Genomic DNA, 13,853 nt, shown 5'->3' with positions numbered 1-13,853 from the left:
CAAAGGGACCTGCTCTGTCCCTCAGAGGAGGGGCAGAGGTCTTGCTGGATGCTCCTTGCCTCCTTCCTCTCCAGCTGCCACGCTCCCAGCAGGGCTTCCATGAGCTGCAGTGGGTTGCAGGTTCATGCTGGTGGCAGGCGTGGTGCTGGGTGTGCCCGGCAGTGTGCTCAGCACCACCCGGAGCCATGCCCAGCCCCATCCCTGAACCTTCCCAGGACCCAGCCAGACATCGCTCCTGGCCTCAACTGCTGGCAAGTGATGAGTGGGTAAAATTACCCTGGTTTTAGATAAGATGGGAGCTTGATTACTTTTTTTTTTTTTCTTTCAGGAGTGCATCAAGCTGACAGTGCAAGCTTTTTTTTTTTTTTTTTTTTTTTTTTAACCTAAGGGTAAACTGCCAGGATTTGTTCTCATTAGGAGGAGAAATGCACTGAATGCAGCTCCATTCATTTCAAAGGCTGGCTGGGTGGCTAGAGCCAGACCAACTCCTGTCTGATATCCTAAAAGCAAATCACAAGGTTGGTTTATGTTGCATTTCCCCCACCTCCCCCTTCATCTGGTAGCAGTGGGCTGCAAGGACATGCATGATCTCCTCTTACTGAACTATGATGCAGGAAATAGATACCTAAACTGTTTGACTTCTTGCTTTTTCCTCCCATGTACCTGTGTGCCACAGGCCAGCTCTGCCTGCAGAGCTCTGTGCGCTCAGCTCTCTTCTCACAAGTGACTTTATTCCAGGGGGCTCATATTTTGTAACTTAATTTGGAGCAGGTGCTTTCAGATCCAGGCAGTTACCCAACAGCTGATAGTTTTATGGCCTCTTTACAAACAGGAGCTCTCCTTCTCATGCCTCAGCACCCTGCACAGCCCCCATTCAGAAATATTTCTGGGGAAACAGAGAATTTTGTAGTGTCTATCTGCGTCCATCACCTGCTGCCTCTTGCTGCTGTGCTTCCCTTGCTGGGTGAGCTCACCTGTGCTGTGACCTGCATGGTTTGTGCCTCCTTTGCAGCACCCAGAAATGGGAACATTTACTAAAAGAATCACTCCCGTTTTTCCATTTTTTTTTTCCATTTCAGACAGCCCCTCAGTATGACAGAAGCACCGAAGCAATGGTGAGCCACTCCTCCTTAGAGCAGGGGCCTCCTCCCCTCCGACACTACTCTGCTACGACTTCATTTCTCTCCATGCCAGTGCCTGATACGAGCATAATTGTGCTGCGTGATGGATGCTGGCGGAGCGCTACGGTGACAGATGCGTGCTGGAACTGTGTGAAAATTTTTGCAGCCAAAGCAAAACTGGCAAATGTTTGACTTCCCGCCAGTTTAGCTCGCGGGTGCAAAATATCTGAGGTTTTAGCTGAAATGTTTACAGCAGTGAGAGGCAGTTCTAGGCATGGTTCTTGTCAGCAACGGAGGGGAGATAAGGCAATAAGCGATGTTGACCCATCCCACTCCTCAAGTCTTCAAAACCCTCTTTTATACACCCGCCACACTGCCTCATCTTACTTTTAGTCAAATGCTTACAAAACAGGCACTCTGCTTTGATTCCTTTGAAAGAGCACAGCTGCAAAAAGTACAGGGCACTTTAATGCTGAAGCTTTATTTTTTGACATAAATAGTAAGAAGTCGCCTTGTATGTCTTCTCATACTCTCCCCAGAGATGCTATATTTTTCTATGAATATCTCTTGCATCATAGGACAGACACCAAGCGTGACTGTGAAAATCCTATTGAAAAGGAAAAAAAGGTGCAATAAAAACTTGTTCTTGTAGCTACAGAGGTATGGAGCAAAGGAGCAGCAGGCGCTGACTACTCTGCACTGTGCTCGTCTCCAGGAACATGTGTGCTGAGAGTGATTTCACCCAGCAGTGTGTTCCCTGTGTCCCTGCTCAGGGAAAGGTCACTCTCAGCTGCTAAATTTCCTTTGGCATAGTGGGATGGGAGTGCACCCCTTCTGCACAGCTCTGCTGTTGTGTGTGGTTGTGTAGGCATTATATATGATTTACACTGTAAATATGGAAAAAAAGTTGTCCCTAAATCACTAATAAATCCCATTGTTTGGCGTTTCCATGGGGGCAAAATGACAGCCTAATGCAGCTTGTGGGAGAGCAGACAGCCCCACCCAACGCAGGTGCGGCTTTATGGGGTTTTATGGTTGTGTTATCAAATGTCTATGAATAGAGTGCAATCAGGTTCTGCTAAGGTTTCTATAGACAAAGAACTTAGATACGGGGCTGCTGTGCTGTCTTGTTTAGGCTGCCAGTCTCCTCACTAGCACAGTGCTGTGCCTCCCCAGCTGAGCTCTGAGCGAGCTGGGCCTGACCAGGAATTGGTGCCACTGCTGTGGGGTTTGGGGCACAGTGACTGGTGGTGAAGAGGCTTGTTCAAGTGCAAAGGGGGCTGCAAGACCACCCCTGTTTGCCCGGGAAGTGTTGTGACTTCCTGCAGGAGAAGGTCTTGGAGCAGGGAGTGGGTAGCAGCAAGAATTGCAGGCTGGATGAAGCACTGACACTGCATGACCACTTCTCATCATCTCCAACAGTCCTTGTGTTCGCACTGCTTCTGCCCCTGAGGTGCCAAAGGGCAAATGCAATCCAGTCTCTTTGGTCTTCACCTTTGGACCCAAAGGGCAAAGCAGAGCTGCATTCCCAACGCACCAGCATTGGTGCAATCAGTGCAGCTCCGTCCTGTGGCCAAGAAGATCCCAAAAGCAGGAGGTGGGAACACCCGCTCCGTGCTGTACAGCAGCAGGGCTGGCACAGACGTGGCTTTCAGACAAGCAGAGGCAGCACATGAAGAAGCAAGCTGTCCCCAAGTCCTCGTGCTGCAGATCTCCAGGGCTGGTTGTGGCTACAAAAGCCCCCTCAGGCTTGCAGTGGCCAGCAGCTCTTTGTGCCGCCGCCCCTTCCCTTCTAGAGGTGCATTTGCAGCGATCCTTCTAGCAAAATTAAAAAATAAAAAAATAAAAATCCCTGTGCAGTGCCTCAAGTCCCAGCCCAATGGCTGGCACTGGCATCAGGCACTTCTGGCATTTCTGTTTGGGGTGTCTAGGCAGCATGTTTGCTTATAACAGATAGCATTGTAAGGTAGAATCAATCTGCTTTGGAGGTGCAACAGGCTATTTTGTTAATTGAGCTATACACATACCTTCAATTTGTGCATAAATTATTGGCCATGATTGTCCACATTAAATACTTTTTTCTTTTACACCTTCTTTTCAGTGATATCCTTAGAACAGAATGACGTCTTTGGATGCGTTTTCAATTGGTCTCTCCTGTTCTTTCTTCTTAGTATACCTTGCGCAGCTGTAGAAAACAATGATGACTATAGTAGCACAGCTAAAAAGAATGTGAAGCAGGAGGATCCAGTAGGAATAATCATAATTGTGTTTAGATCTGGTATGGTTCTGTTGAGTAGAAGCGCATTTGATGGCCAGCTCTACAGACAGGTTGTTGCCTTGCACGTTCACAGCAAAAAGTATCATGACTATGAGCGTGAAGAATCCTAGAAAATACAAATGCAAATGTTAGGGGTGGAAACATAATATTATTTGTATTATAAATATTTGTATTAAGTACCTATATGAATTGCTACTTGGAAAGATTCCACTTAAATTGGTTAGAATGCCAGGACTAGAACAAATGGGAGTAATATTTTCTGTTAATAAAATCTGAGGGCATTTAAAGAACTTTTGTACAATCTAGAAGGGTGGATGCTTTGACACTGGAAACTATCTTCTGCTAAAATGAATGGATTCTTATTGACTATCTTTAGATAAGGCTGTGTAAAGTCCTTTTTTTTTTTTTTTTTTCCATTGCATTTGGTGCTGATGCATATAATATATTCACCCCTTGGGTGATTTGCAGGTTGGCTATTTGATATGAATGCAAATTCATGGAATATGTGGTATAACAACTGGATAAGACTGAGCAACCTGGTCTGAGTTCATTGCTAGCACAGCTCTGAGCAAGAGCTTAGACTTGGAGACTTGGTTCTTTCCTACCCAGCTACTGTGATGAGCCAAAATGAGATGTCTTGGATCTGTATCCATTTCCTACAGTTGCCTTAATATAGATGGTGCTTGGTTACTTTGATATATTTAGCCCAGTAATGTTTTTTACTTATTTGCTTTCATAGTGCTAGTAGAGGTATAACCTCTGTACACTGAAGAAAATATTTCTGCTCCTTCCCTCTGGATGCACCACCCTACCCGTGCTCCTGCTGACAGAGGTTCAGCAAGGAGGACACTGGGATGTCAGGCCATCTGGTGCAGAGATTAAGATCCTTCTAGGTACATATCAAATGATGCATGATTTTTCAAAAAAAAATAAATAAATATGCCCACGGTAAGATACACTTTCCAGGTCATTGCACTTGGAGGGCTGTACAAAGTAACCACAATCCTTCGTCAACTTTCTCACTAATATTTCGTTTGGCAAGCTCTTTCATTTCAGGTCAATTCTTGCAGATCCACGCTACATAATGGTAGCTGGGCTTTCCTCTGCAATGAGACACCAATCTGCTTGTCCCAAAAGTTGAGTAATGGTGTAATTTGGGTTTTTGCTCTTTTTTTTAACCATTTCAAGACATCCTCAGCTGTTCTAGCATCTATATTTATATGCTTGCTGCATTAGTCACAGCTGGGGTAGGGTGGCTTTCACACCTGTACTTGCTACAATTGGGGCTGTTCTAATCCCTGAATATGATTCCCTTTTCCCTGAGGTCAGACTCTGGCCAAGGCAGAGCACTGAGGGCTTTGGGGACCAGCACACAGCATGTGGCCCTACTGCCGAGCTGTCTGCAAGCGAGGTGGGAACGCGGACCTGGAGCGTGCCTGAGGGACCTGTGCTGAAGGACCCCATAATCAGATGTCTTAAAAGGAATTTCTCTCAGTGCTAGTCTAGTATTAGAGGAAAGCATAATCCTCTTGAGACGAATCGAGTGTGAGAGCTGCAGTCATTACTGTAGCAAGATGAAGAGTGTAGCAAGGTGCATTAGGAGAAGCCAGATGCAAGCCTGCTGGTTGAATGAGAGCCTGCACCTCCAGGGAGCTGTTTGGCAGAGTTCACGGCTCTGACAGCTCAGCACCTCTACCATTTTTTCTGCTTAGGGAATGTTAAAACTTATTTTGATCTCTGCAAGTGTTTTTACAGAGGGAAATAAATTTTGCCGTGACTCAGCCCTTCTAACCACCTCCTTTTTGATGTTAATGCTGGTTTAGATGTGTTTGATTCAACACATTTTTCAGAAGTGAAGCTATTATCCATCCCCCAGATTAGACCTTAGAGGCCTAATTTGGAATGCAGGTAACCCAGGAACAGTTATGCTATAAATACCATAAAACAGGGGTACAGAGTCTTTAAGAGATTACAAATTGTGCTGTAGTCACATACGTGGACACAATTCTGTTCTGGTTTAACATTGTATTTGTCAGCTTACTCTGTTCTTGATATGCATCATGTTTGCCATGATGTGACACCCCAACAGGTGCAGTAGCATCACTTTGTGCATTTTGCTACAATATATATCTCTTAATAAAATATATATTTCTTAACCTTGGCATCAATGAGGATATAGTATTAATCTGCAGAGCATGCAGAAAGTGTTCAGTACAGGACACATTACTCACCACCTATGGCGTTCCAGGTGTAGACTCCAATGGGTCCCAGAAATGTCTGGTAGGGATTGCTCACAGCGTTAGTGAACGTAAACCCTGAGCTCAGAAGGGAGCTCAGTAAGCTGAGGACCAGAAGCACGATGATCGCGACGTTGATGCCTTTTCTGGTGCTGTTCAGCAGCTCTGCAACTGAAAGAGAGCGGCTCAGTAGTGGGTGCCCAGTCTCACCCAGGGGAGGACAGATTCAGTGCCTGGGGTGTTTAAATGTGCCCAGCAAGCTAAGGGTTTACTGCTACACAGCTAGATGTAATTAAAAGCTAATAAGCAGAGAAGTGGCTGAGCTGCAGAGACCCAGCTGTAACAGGAGCAGTAGGTTTGGCATAGTACACGGACCCAAATCTGCAGTGGGATGAAGGTATCTTCATCTGAAATAAGTGCGTGTCTGCTAATCCTGCTGGCACACAAACTTCATGGGCAGTGGGCTGGGTAGCAAACTTCTCTTCCCTAACATTTCTGAGGATATTTCATCTTGACAAAGCTCGACAGAAATTTTACAGTAAGCCTGATGAGGAAACTAGCTGTTCCTGCCCATCATCCCTGAGGTGTCTGGTGACTTCTACAAATGCCTGATTTAAAACTTGGCTCTAACTGTAGATTATTTCCTTTTAATGCAGCAGCAGTCCCTTCAAGTGGAATAAATCTGACAAACAGAACAGCTTCTACAAGTCCAGTAAAGCTGTTAGCTTGGCAGGGTCAGATGTGTTTGTAGGACAAATGTGTCTGAGCGTGGCTGGATGAGGTATGGCTGGCCACTGAGCTGCTCTTCATACCCCGGCTGGATCTGTCTCTTGCCTTGTCCCACAGAAAAGAAATGGGTGGGGAGAATTCCTCCTTTATTTATTTATTTTAAAAGGAGCATCTCCTGCTTTTTGTTATCTGTGGAGGACGGGTGCATCCTGGGCTTTGCTTCCCCACCAGCGTGATGTGAAGCTGCTGCACCCCTCAGCATCGAGCATCCTGGCTCCTCTGCCTCGTGCTGCAGCTTGCTGCACTTTCTGTGTGCAGGCTGTTCCAGGGTAGTTTCTGTATTTGTATGCATGGCTGGCCGTAGGCACGCAGCACGTACAGTCCCTCCCTCCAGGACTGTCACCAGTTTTGTTGTTTTTTGCCTAAATCCTCCTAGTTGTTTGATATGCTGCTGATAATAATGGACACAAATATGGGTGCAATATACTCAAAGTGTAATTGCAGTATAGTTGCATTGAAATATATTATTTTCCTTTCAATTTAAAGATTGAAAAGGCATCCATAACATGCCTGTGGCTGCCTTAACCTATAACAAGTTTGACATCAGTGTTTTCATGCTCTATTCAAAAGGCATTGTGATAGGCAGCCATCTACAGGAAAACTTCCCTTTTATGCTGCTTTTAATACAAAGCCTTTACTGCAGTATTCATCTAGCATATAAATTGCAGAAATCATAGCAAAAACATAACAAGCTTACATAAAAAGAAAATAAACACCCAGAACAAAGCGAAGAGCTATTGGAAATAAATTAAAAGGAGAGCTGCTATCTCATTTACCGCTTTATTCTTGGAAGTTAATTTCTGTTTGAGCAAATGGCAGGTAAGGATGTGTTATGGAAATCAGATGCAAATTTAAGCAATTCTCCTAGAAGAATAGGAAAGAGGCATTCAGGGGACATCACTCAATTAAATGGAGGTGAGCACAACACCAGCTGCACCGCGTGCTTGTGCTGAAGCAGCCTCACTGCTGGGGTATTGCCTACCTCAAGGAATAGGTCTGGAGCTGAACCAGGCAGGTGTGGATAATTTCCCTCTGGCAGCCTCACTTAATTTTATCACTCAGAACATCTCCAGAGTTGACTGGCTACATCTATGGCACCCCTTCATGGACCTCATTCATCCCTGACAATGAGCTGCAATTTAAGGGATATAATTTTGCCAGATTCCACTTGTTGCAGGCATGCCAGCAACAGCTCAGGACTTTTAAAGGTTTTAAATAAAATGTTGTTTTCATGGTGGCAGAATTTTTTTTTTCTAAATAAAACAAACTAGAGGACTCTACAGTAGCTGATCTTCTTGAATCTGATCTATAATAACCCACAACAGGATAACCTCCGCATCAGTATAAAATAGCCTAATTCCAAAATGAAAGCAGAGGTTTTTGCCTCCACCATCTCTCCTTATTTTTCTGTACATTTTCTTTTGTTTTTTTTTCATCTGTAACTCTTGTGTGGCCAGATTCAATTTCCCAAGTTTTTAGTGACTTGTTTGTGAATGGCTTAAAGGCTTCAAGCCAGCCTTAAGGCCTTTTTGAAGCAGTGTAGATTTAGCAGCTTTCACTGATCTCTGATCACTTATCACATAGAATGAATTGCTCATTTAAACAACAAAAAAAAAGTTCAAATTAACTTTTTACTTTTTATGAGGTTACCTTGAAACTGATGGGAACTTTGTTGAATACTCTGGTTCCACCAATTTTCAAGTTTTTATTTATTTTTTTCTTTTTTTGAATATAGAAAATGAATTGATTCCCCTCTGCTGTAGTGAATCTCTGAGACTTCCTTGGGTGTGGGTTGTTTCGCTGGTTGCTGATGCCCAGCTGACCCAACTTGATGGGCTCCCCGGGCGTGCCGCTCCCTGCACCTTGCTCACTGTTTTTCTGTGTTTGACTTGGAAATGAGCACGGTTGTAAAAGACCTTGTGCAACCTATTACGTGAATAGGTTGTTCCTTTCGGAGACAAATGACTAAAGAGGCTAATGAAGGCTCTAGGAAATGACGTTACTTAATGTCTATGTTTGGCCAGATCATGCTGCTCGTCCCCAGGTCTGCCCTGGCCGTGCCACTCAGGCACTGTATACTTGTGGAATCTGTACTCCTTTTTTTTTTTTTTTTTTGTCTTTCATGTTTATGCTCAAAAACTTCTTTCCATTGTGTGGTTTTTGAAAACAACGTTGTTGTTTTTGTAAAGGCTGTTGATAATCTGCTTTCATATGGTCTTTTACTGGAGCCAACCAGGACTATTGCTAACAAGTAGTCAACTTATCTTTTTTGAATTACTCTTCAGTATTTATTTTGTGACTTCCATTCATTCTCCTTGATTTACACCCAAATACGAAAGTGCCATCTGGAAAACACCCAGAGACCTCATCAGGGCATGCTTGCTGAATGCCAGATCATGCTGTGCTGTATAAGGGTGTTCATAACGCTGCCTGCTGCTGCTTGAGATGTCAGAGTGGAGAATTCATGACAATTCATTTCTCCATAGTACAGGCAATCCATTTACTAAAGGACATCCTACTGTCTTAGGACAACCTGGCTATTTCAGTTCATAAAATAGTATGTATGCATGCAGTTCTGTGAAGTATTTCTCCTGTTTCAAGAATGTTTGGAATCCTACTTCATACAAAATGTGGCAATTGTACCTAGCGTAGAGCCGAAGAATTAATTTTAAATGAGTTTATTTTATCTTGAAGATATGCCTGACTGAACTGGGGAAGGATGGGGGCAAATCTTCATTTAGACTATGGATGAAGTATTTCTTTCAGCAGCTGTTGAAAACAGCCAGTAATTCCTGAAGCTCACTTGATTTGTTCATCTATAAATGGCTTATATGTGAGAATCATGATGACATTTCCAAAATGAAGAGCACAAAAAATTAAATCTGGAAAAAAAATCACCTCCAAAAACCAAATGAACATAGACCGTGCAAAGAATTGAATCGTTTACTGATGCTTGTTATAACAGTGATTAAAATCTACAGGGTGCTAGTGCCCAGACCCTGGGATTTGCTGGTGTTAGTTCCTGTGCAAGGAAAGACAAGACACGTGCCCCAAATTCCTGCCAGACTGCATCCTCGCCCTGCCATCAGCTCTGCATGGGTGGACTCCTGTTTTCACATGGCACCCTATTAAAATCAGCAAGAGCCTGCCTGCATGGAGCAAAGTCTGGGGCTAGAGCCAACTGGCATGAGGAGATATAATCATCTATAAACTATTTTTATAAGTGTATATTTGATTTTCTAAAAATTACTCTGATTATTCCGATATGACTGTAAATACATTGGCTTGAATGACTTGTGATTTTACATTTGTTAGGCAGTGATCTCAATATTTTCTATATGCTTTACTAGGAACACTGCTATACTCAGTTTTTTCATTAAATTTGATCACTACTATGACAATTGGCTTGCACGGTATAGCTCTGTCACTGTGGTAATTCAGGTGCCTGTTTTACAGATACAATTTCTGTACTAAATGCAATGGGAAAAATGCAATGGGAAAGAGCTGGGAGATGGGAACCTTCCATAGGCTTAGATCTGATTTGTTCTACCTGGGTGGTTTATTTGCTTGTAGTGATAGACTACAGCCTACTGAAAAAGAAAAAAAAAATAAAAATCTTAAAGTACATCTCATATTTCAAAACTATCTGATATGCTCTTCCAAATTGTAGTTAGGTTTCTTTTGACTGCTTTTTTTTCACTTTCAGAAGTGCGTATAGGCATTACAGCTTTGAACCCAAAGTGCAGCAAAGATACAGAAAATGGGTGCAAATCCTTGAACCTTGCAGCAGTGCCCAGGTTTATCTACCTTTGGGCTTTTGGAATATTTCTGTTAACATAGGCAGAGAGACTTGTGCATAAATGCATCTTGGCTGAACTTTGTGAAATCAGAATCGAGTCTGCGGTTTGTATTTCGTATGCATCACTGCTTGTTTCTCTTCTGCTTTTTCTCATGTTTTGTTCCACATACTAGGATTTTTATGCTTCTGTCATTACTTTCTCAAAGGTCACACTAGGTAAGCCCCCTTCTACTTTTCCTACTTTTCCCCTTATTTTTTACCTTTGTTTTATTCCTGTGTAGCATCTCTCCTCCCTAGTCCCTCAGTTGTTCTGTTCTCTTTGTATCTATTTAATCATTTAACCATTTTAATTTTTCTCCTTCTGGTAAGAATTTTACCACTGGGGATAAATACTAAGAACCGTAGATGCACAAAAAAGCCGTGTTACATATCAACAAAAGATAACATTTAATTTGAATCTGTGGTTGTTTTTGTTTGTTTATTGTTTTTGTTTTGTTTTGCTGAAGTGCTATTCTAATAGCCTGGATTCAAAATCTTATCCTGGATATTTTTGGAAAGTCGTGATGAGGAGGCGTCACCTGAAAACTATGCCTTGGGTGGGGGAAGAAAGGACTTATAAAAGATGAGCTATGTTGTATTACATGCTTCATAGACTATTATTAAAAAAAAAAAAAAAAAGAGCAAGCAAAAATTTTGAAAATATTAAATGCTTCAGTTTAATAATATCACTTAAAACTGGAATGGGATGGTCTTGAAAGAAGAAATAAAAGGAATACTTTCCTTCAGTTTAGGTCAAACACAAGTATAAACACCATATCTGTCTAAATTAGCTTTACACTTTTGGTTCTTCTCCCTTAAGCAGTTCCTCTCAGAACCTTCTATTAAAATGATGCTAATTTGATCGTAGGTGGCAAAATGTTTTAAATCAAACAATTAATTTAACATAATGAAATTTAAAGGCAACCAAATGAGGTTTGTAATCCTTTAATGAAATGCTAATAGAGTGTTGCTTTCCTATTTTTCACTTAGAGCTTCTGAAAATTAAAATCTATTTCACACAGAGTTCCTACCCTGTATTTTTAACTTCAGAGGCGTAGGTTAAGGTCACAGATAATCAGAAGGTGCTATCGGCAAGAGTGTTTCAGCATTTATCTACTATTTTGGGGTCTGATTTTACACCACTTAAATCCCTGAGCTGGTCTGTAGATATTCCTGCGTTCCCTCAGTGTCTTACAACCCCAAACGGGTGCAAGAAGGTCGGGCTGCTCCTATGGGTGCCCCCGTGCAGCCTGCCCATTGCCCTCCATCGCCAGGCATTGCACCACTTACCTTGGAAATTAGTGTCTGAAACCTGAACTCCACCATGGATGGTCGAGGCACAGGTGCCGCTGAAAAGTCCGTAGGTGACGGTTACCGAAGTGCTGCTGTTTGATTGGGAAAAGTAGACTGTGCTGCTGATCCATCTCTGGGTTCCGAGAACGACACAAATGATCACAAAAGATAAAACGCTGGTTAAAAAAGCAGCTCCAAACATGAGTTTCTTTTCTCTGGTCGGCATTTTGGCAGACAGAAATTTTCCACGGGTTCAAGGGATTTTCTTCCTTTCAGCCCTGCTTGGCGTGAGGTGGTTTTCTCCTTTCACTCTCTGGAATCTGCTCTGCGTGCTAGCTGAACGCTATCCTGGTAAACTTTAAGCAAACGGCAGCAGTAATAAAAATGTAAAATAATTGAACTTTGGTCTGGAGGAAAGGCGTTGCCATGGCTGCAATCAAACTCCCCTGACAAAGGCCGGGAGGGATCTGCCACCAGGGCTACCATCAGCAGGTGACGTACTGGGTTTACTGGTGCGGCTTTGCCCCATGAAAGGCACTGAGGGCAGTCAAGCTGCTCAAATCCCCGATCTCCAGAGCTCTGCTGGAGCCCAGAGAGAGCAGGTCCATGTCTCCCAGTTCACCTGCTGTTTTCTAGAAGATTTTCATTCCCCAACAATATTTCCCTATTGTTCTTGCCTTTTCTCATGAAAGGCTCATACCTAGTTGAGAAGCAATTTTTGCTAGCTCTATATCTAGACCACTTTGAAAGTGAGGGATAGATTCTGATTTGTTATGGTGAGGATTGATAAATATTCCTTCTCTGTCCAGGTCCCCTTCCTGCTTAACAGCTCTCTTCTGAGGCCTCTTAAATACTTGATGCTCTTTGCAAAAAGTCTGGGTTGCTCCAGGCTCCTTGGGGGTAAGGAGTTTCTCTGTAGTATCAACAAGTTATTTTCGAAGGAAAAGCTTTAATTCCTAATTAAATTCCATGTGTTTTCCCACAATAACTATTCCCTTTTCCTTGCTTTGGCTTTGTTTTGTTTTTGTTTGTTTGGACTCTGCTAAGTTCCAGTTAATTTCTCTAAGCATCAGTTGCTTTAAATGTGTAATGATCTTTGATTGCACTCTACCAATGGGGCTTTCAGCCTTCAGCTCTTGTTCAGCTCAGACATGAAATATGCATTATTTGCTAGCGAGCCTAAGTGCTCTACAGGGAGGAAACAAATACCTTAAATAGGGATTCATTTCAGTGTGGTAGTGGGTAGGTAAAGGAAGAAATACTGAGGGAAATCTGCCCTGGGCTACAGAGCAAGGAGGGTATTTCTGCCCAAATTGACTTAAAAGAGAGAAAAAAAAAAAAAAAAAAAAAAGATAAGACACCAATATCACGATTTCAACCAGAAAATACTTTGCTTATTAATAAGATTGAAGCTGAATTTCTAGAATTTTAAGTAAGCTGGCTATTCAGTTTCCTGTTTTGTTTGTTTGAAGTGTGAAACCTGATTTAGTATCTCTTGTCAGGATAAAGTAAAAATATTCTATTAGCTCTTATTTCTTTTAATTATAACATCATTATTACTTGCTGTCTTGAAGCCGTGCTTCTGAATCACCTTGATTTTCATAGAATCATAGAATCTAACCTTTGGAAAGCAGTCTCTTTCAACAGTGCTGCTAAACAAGCCTCTTGAGATGTATTCCTGAAGCTCGCCTGTTTTGTATGGTAAAGATTAGGAGAGATTAAAGTTTCATGAATTTGAAAAGGCAAAGAACTTCTCGGGAGGAGAAAATGGCTGTTTGGGAATCCAGTAATGCTGTAATTGTTTTAGTGTTAGGATTTTTTGTTTCAAAGCTTTAAAGCAGTAATCAGATTTGAAATCAGTGCATTTTATTTCTGAGATGTATAACTGGGCTTTCATATGATATGGCCTAGTGTGTATATACCTCACTATATGGGACTTAAATCATACTTCTGATGTCATCACTTTTCTGAATTTATTTTTATTTTGTTTATAAATCATGCATATACCTCATATATAGTCAAATTTAGCATATGTACATAGACGACGTCACTCAGTATATGATTTACGCACTGAAGACTAAAGGGAAGCATTTCAGCCCTCCTAAGCAAATAAGAAACAAAAGACCCATCTCCATTTTCCTTCCAGACCTCCGGTTAAATTTTAACCTCAGAAAAATGGGTAAACTTCACCAGACTGGTCACTGCTATGGGTTTGTTATCCCGGCCATTCTCCTTGCCATGTGGTTCCGTGCACAGGGAGGTGCTGCTGGTCCTCTCCCAGGAAACTTCTGTTAAAA

The 13,853-nt window shown here is 42.3% G+C and overlaps 1 protein-coding gene across 1 annotated transcript; it reads right to left on the bottom strand.

Annotated features, from left to right (window-relative positions):
- Nucleotides 1-1,576: 1,576 nt before the first annotated feature.
- On the bottom strand, nt 1,577-11,886 carry CLRN3 (clarin 3). Its single transcript, XM_082764394.1, has 3 exons — nt 11,554-11,886; nt 5,631-5,807; nt 1,577-3,505 (listed from the first exon to the last, which is right to left on the bottom strand). The coding sequence occupies exons 1-3, from the start codon at nt 11,780-11,782 to the stop codon at nt 3,231-3,233; spliced, it is 681 nt and encodes a 226-aa protein (XP_082620520.1). The 5' UTR covers nt 11,783-11,886; the 3' UTR covers nt 1,577-3,230.
- Nucleotides 11,887-13,853: the final 1,967 nt, after the last annotated feature.

The sequence above is a fragment of the Aythya marila genome (assembly GCF_965140915.1).
Source record: "Aythya marila genome assembly, chromosome: 7".
NCBI classification, from domain to species: Eukaryota; Metazoa; Chordata; class Aves; order Anseriformes; family Anatidae; genus Aythya; species Aythya marila.
Note: the sequence above shows the minus strand (reverse complement) of the source record. Positions and strands in the feature narration are given on the sequence as shown.

Coding starts and splice junctions, on each gene's coding strand:
- CLRN3 (XM_082764394.1), bottom strand. CDS start 11,782: ATGCCGACCAGAGAAAAGAAACTCATGTTTGGAGCTGCTTTTTTAACC. Junction 5,808..11,553: donor TTCAGACACTAATTTCCAAG/GTAAGTGGTGCA, acceptor GCTCTCTTTCAG/TTGCAGAGCTGCTGAACAGC. Junction 3,506..5,630: donor CACCTGGAACGCCATAGGTG/GTGAGTAATGTG, acceptor TGTATTTTCTAG/GATTCTTCACGCTCATAGTC.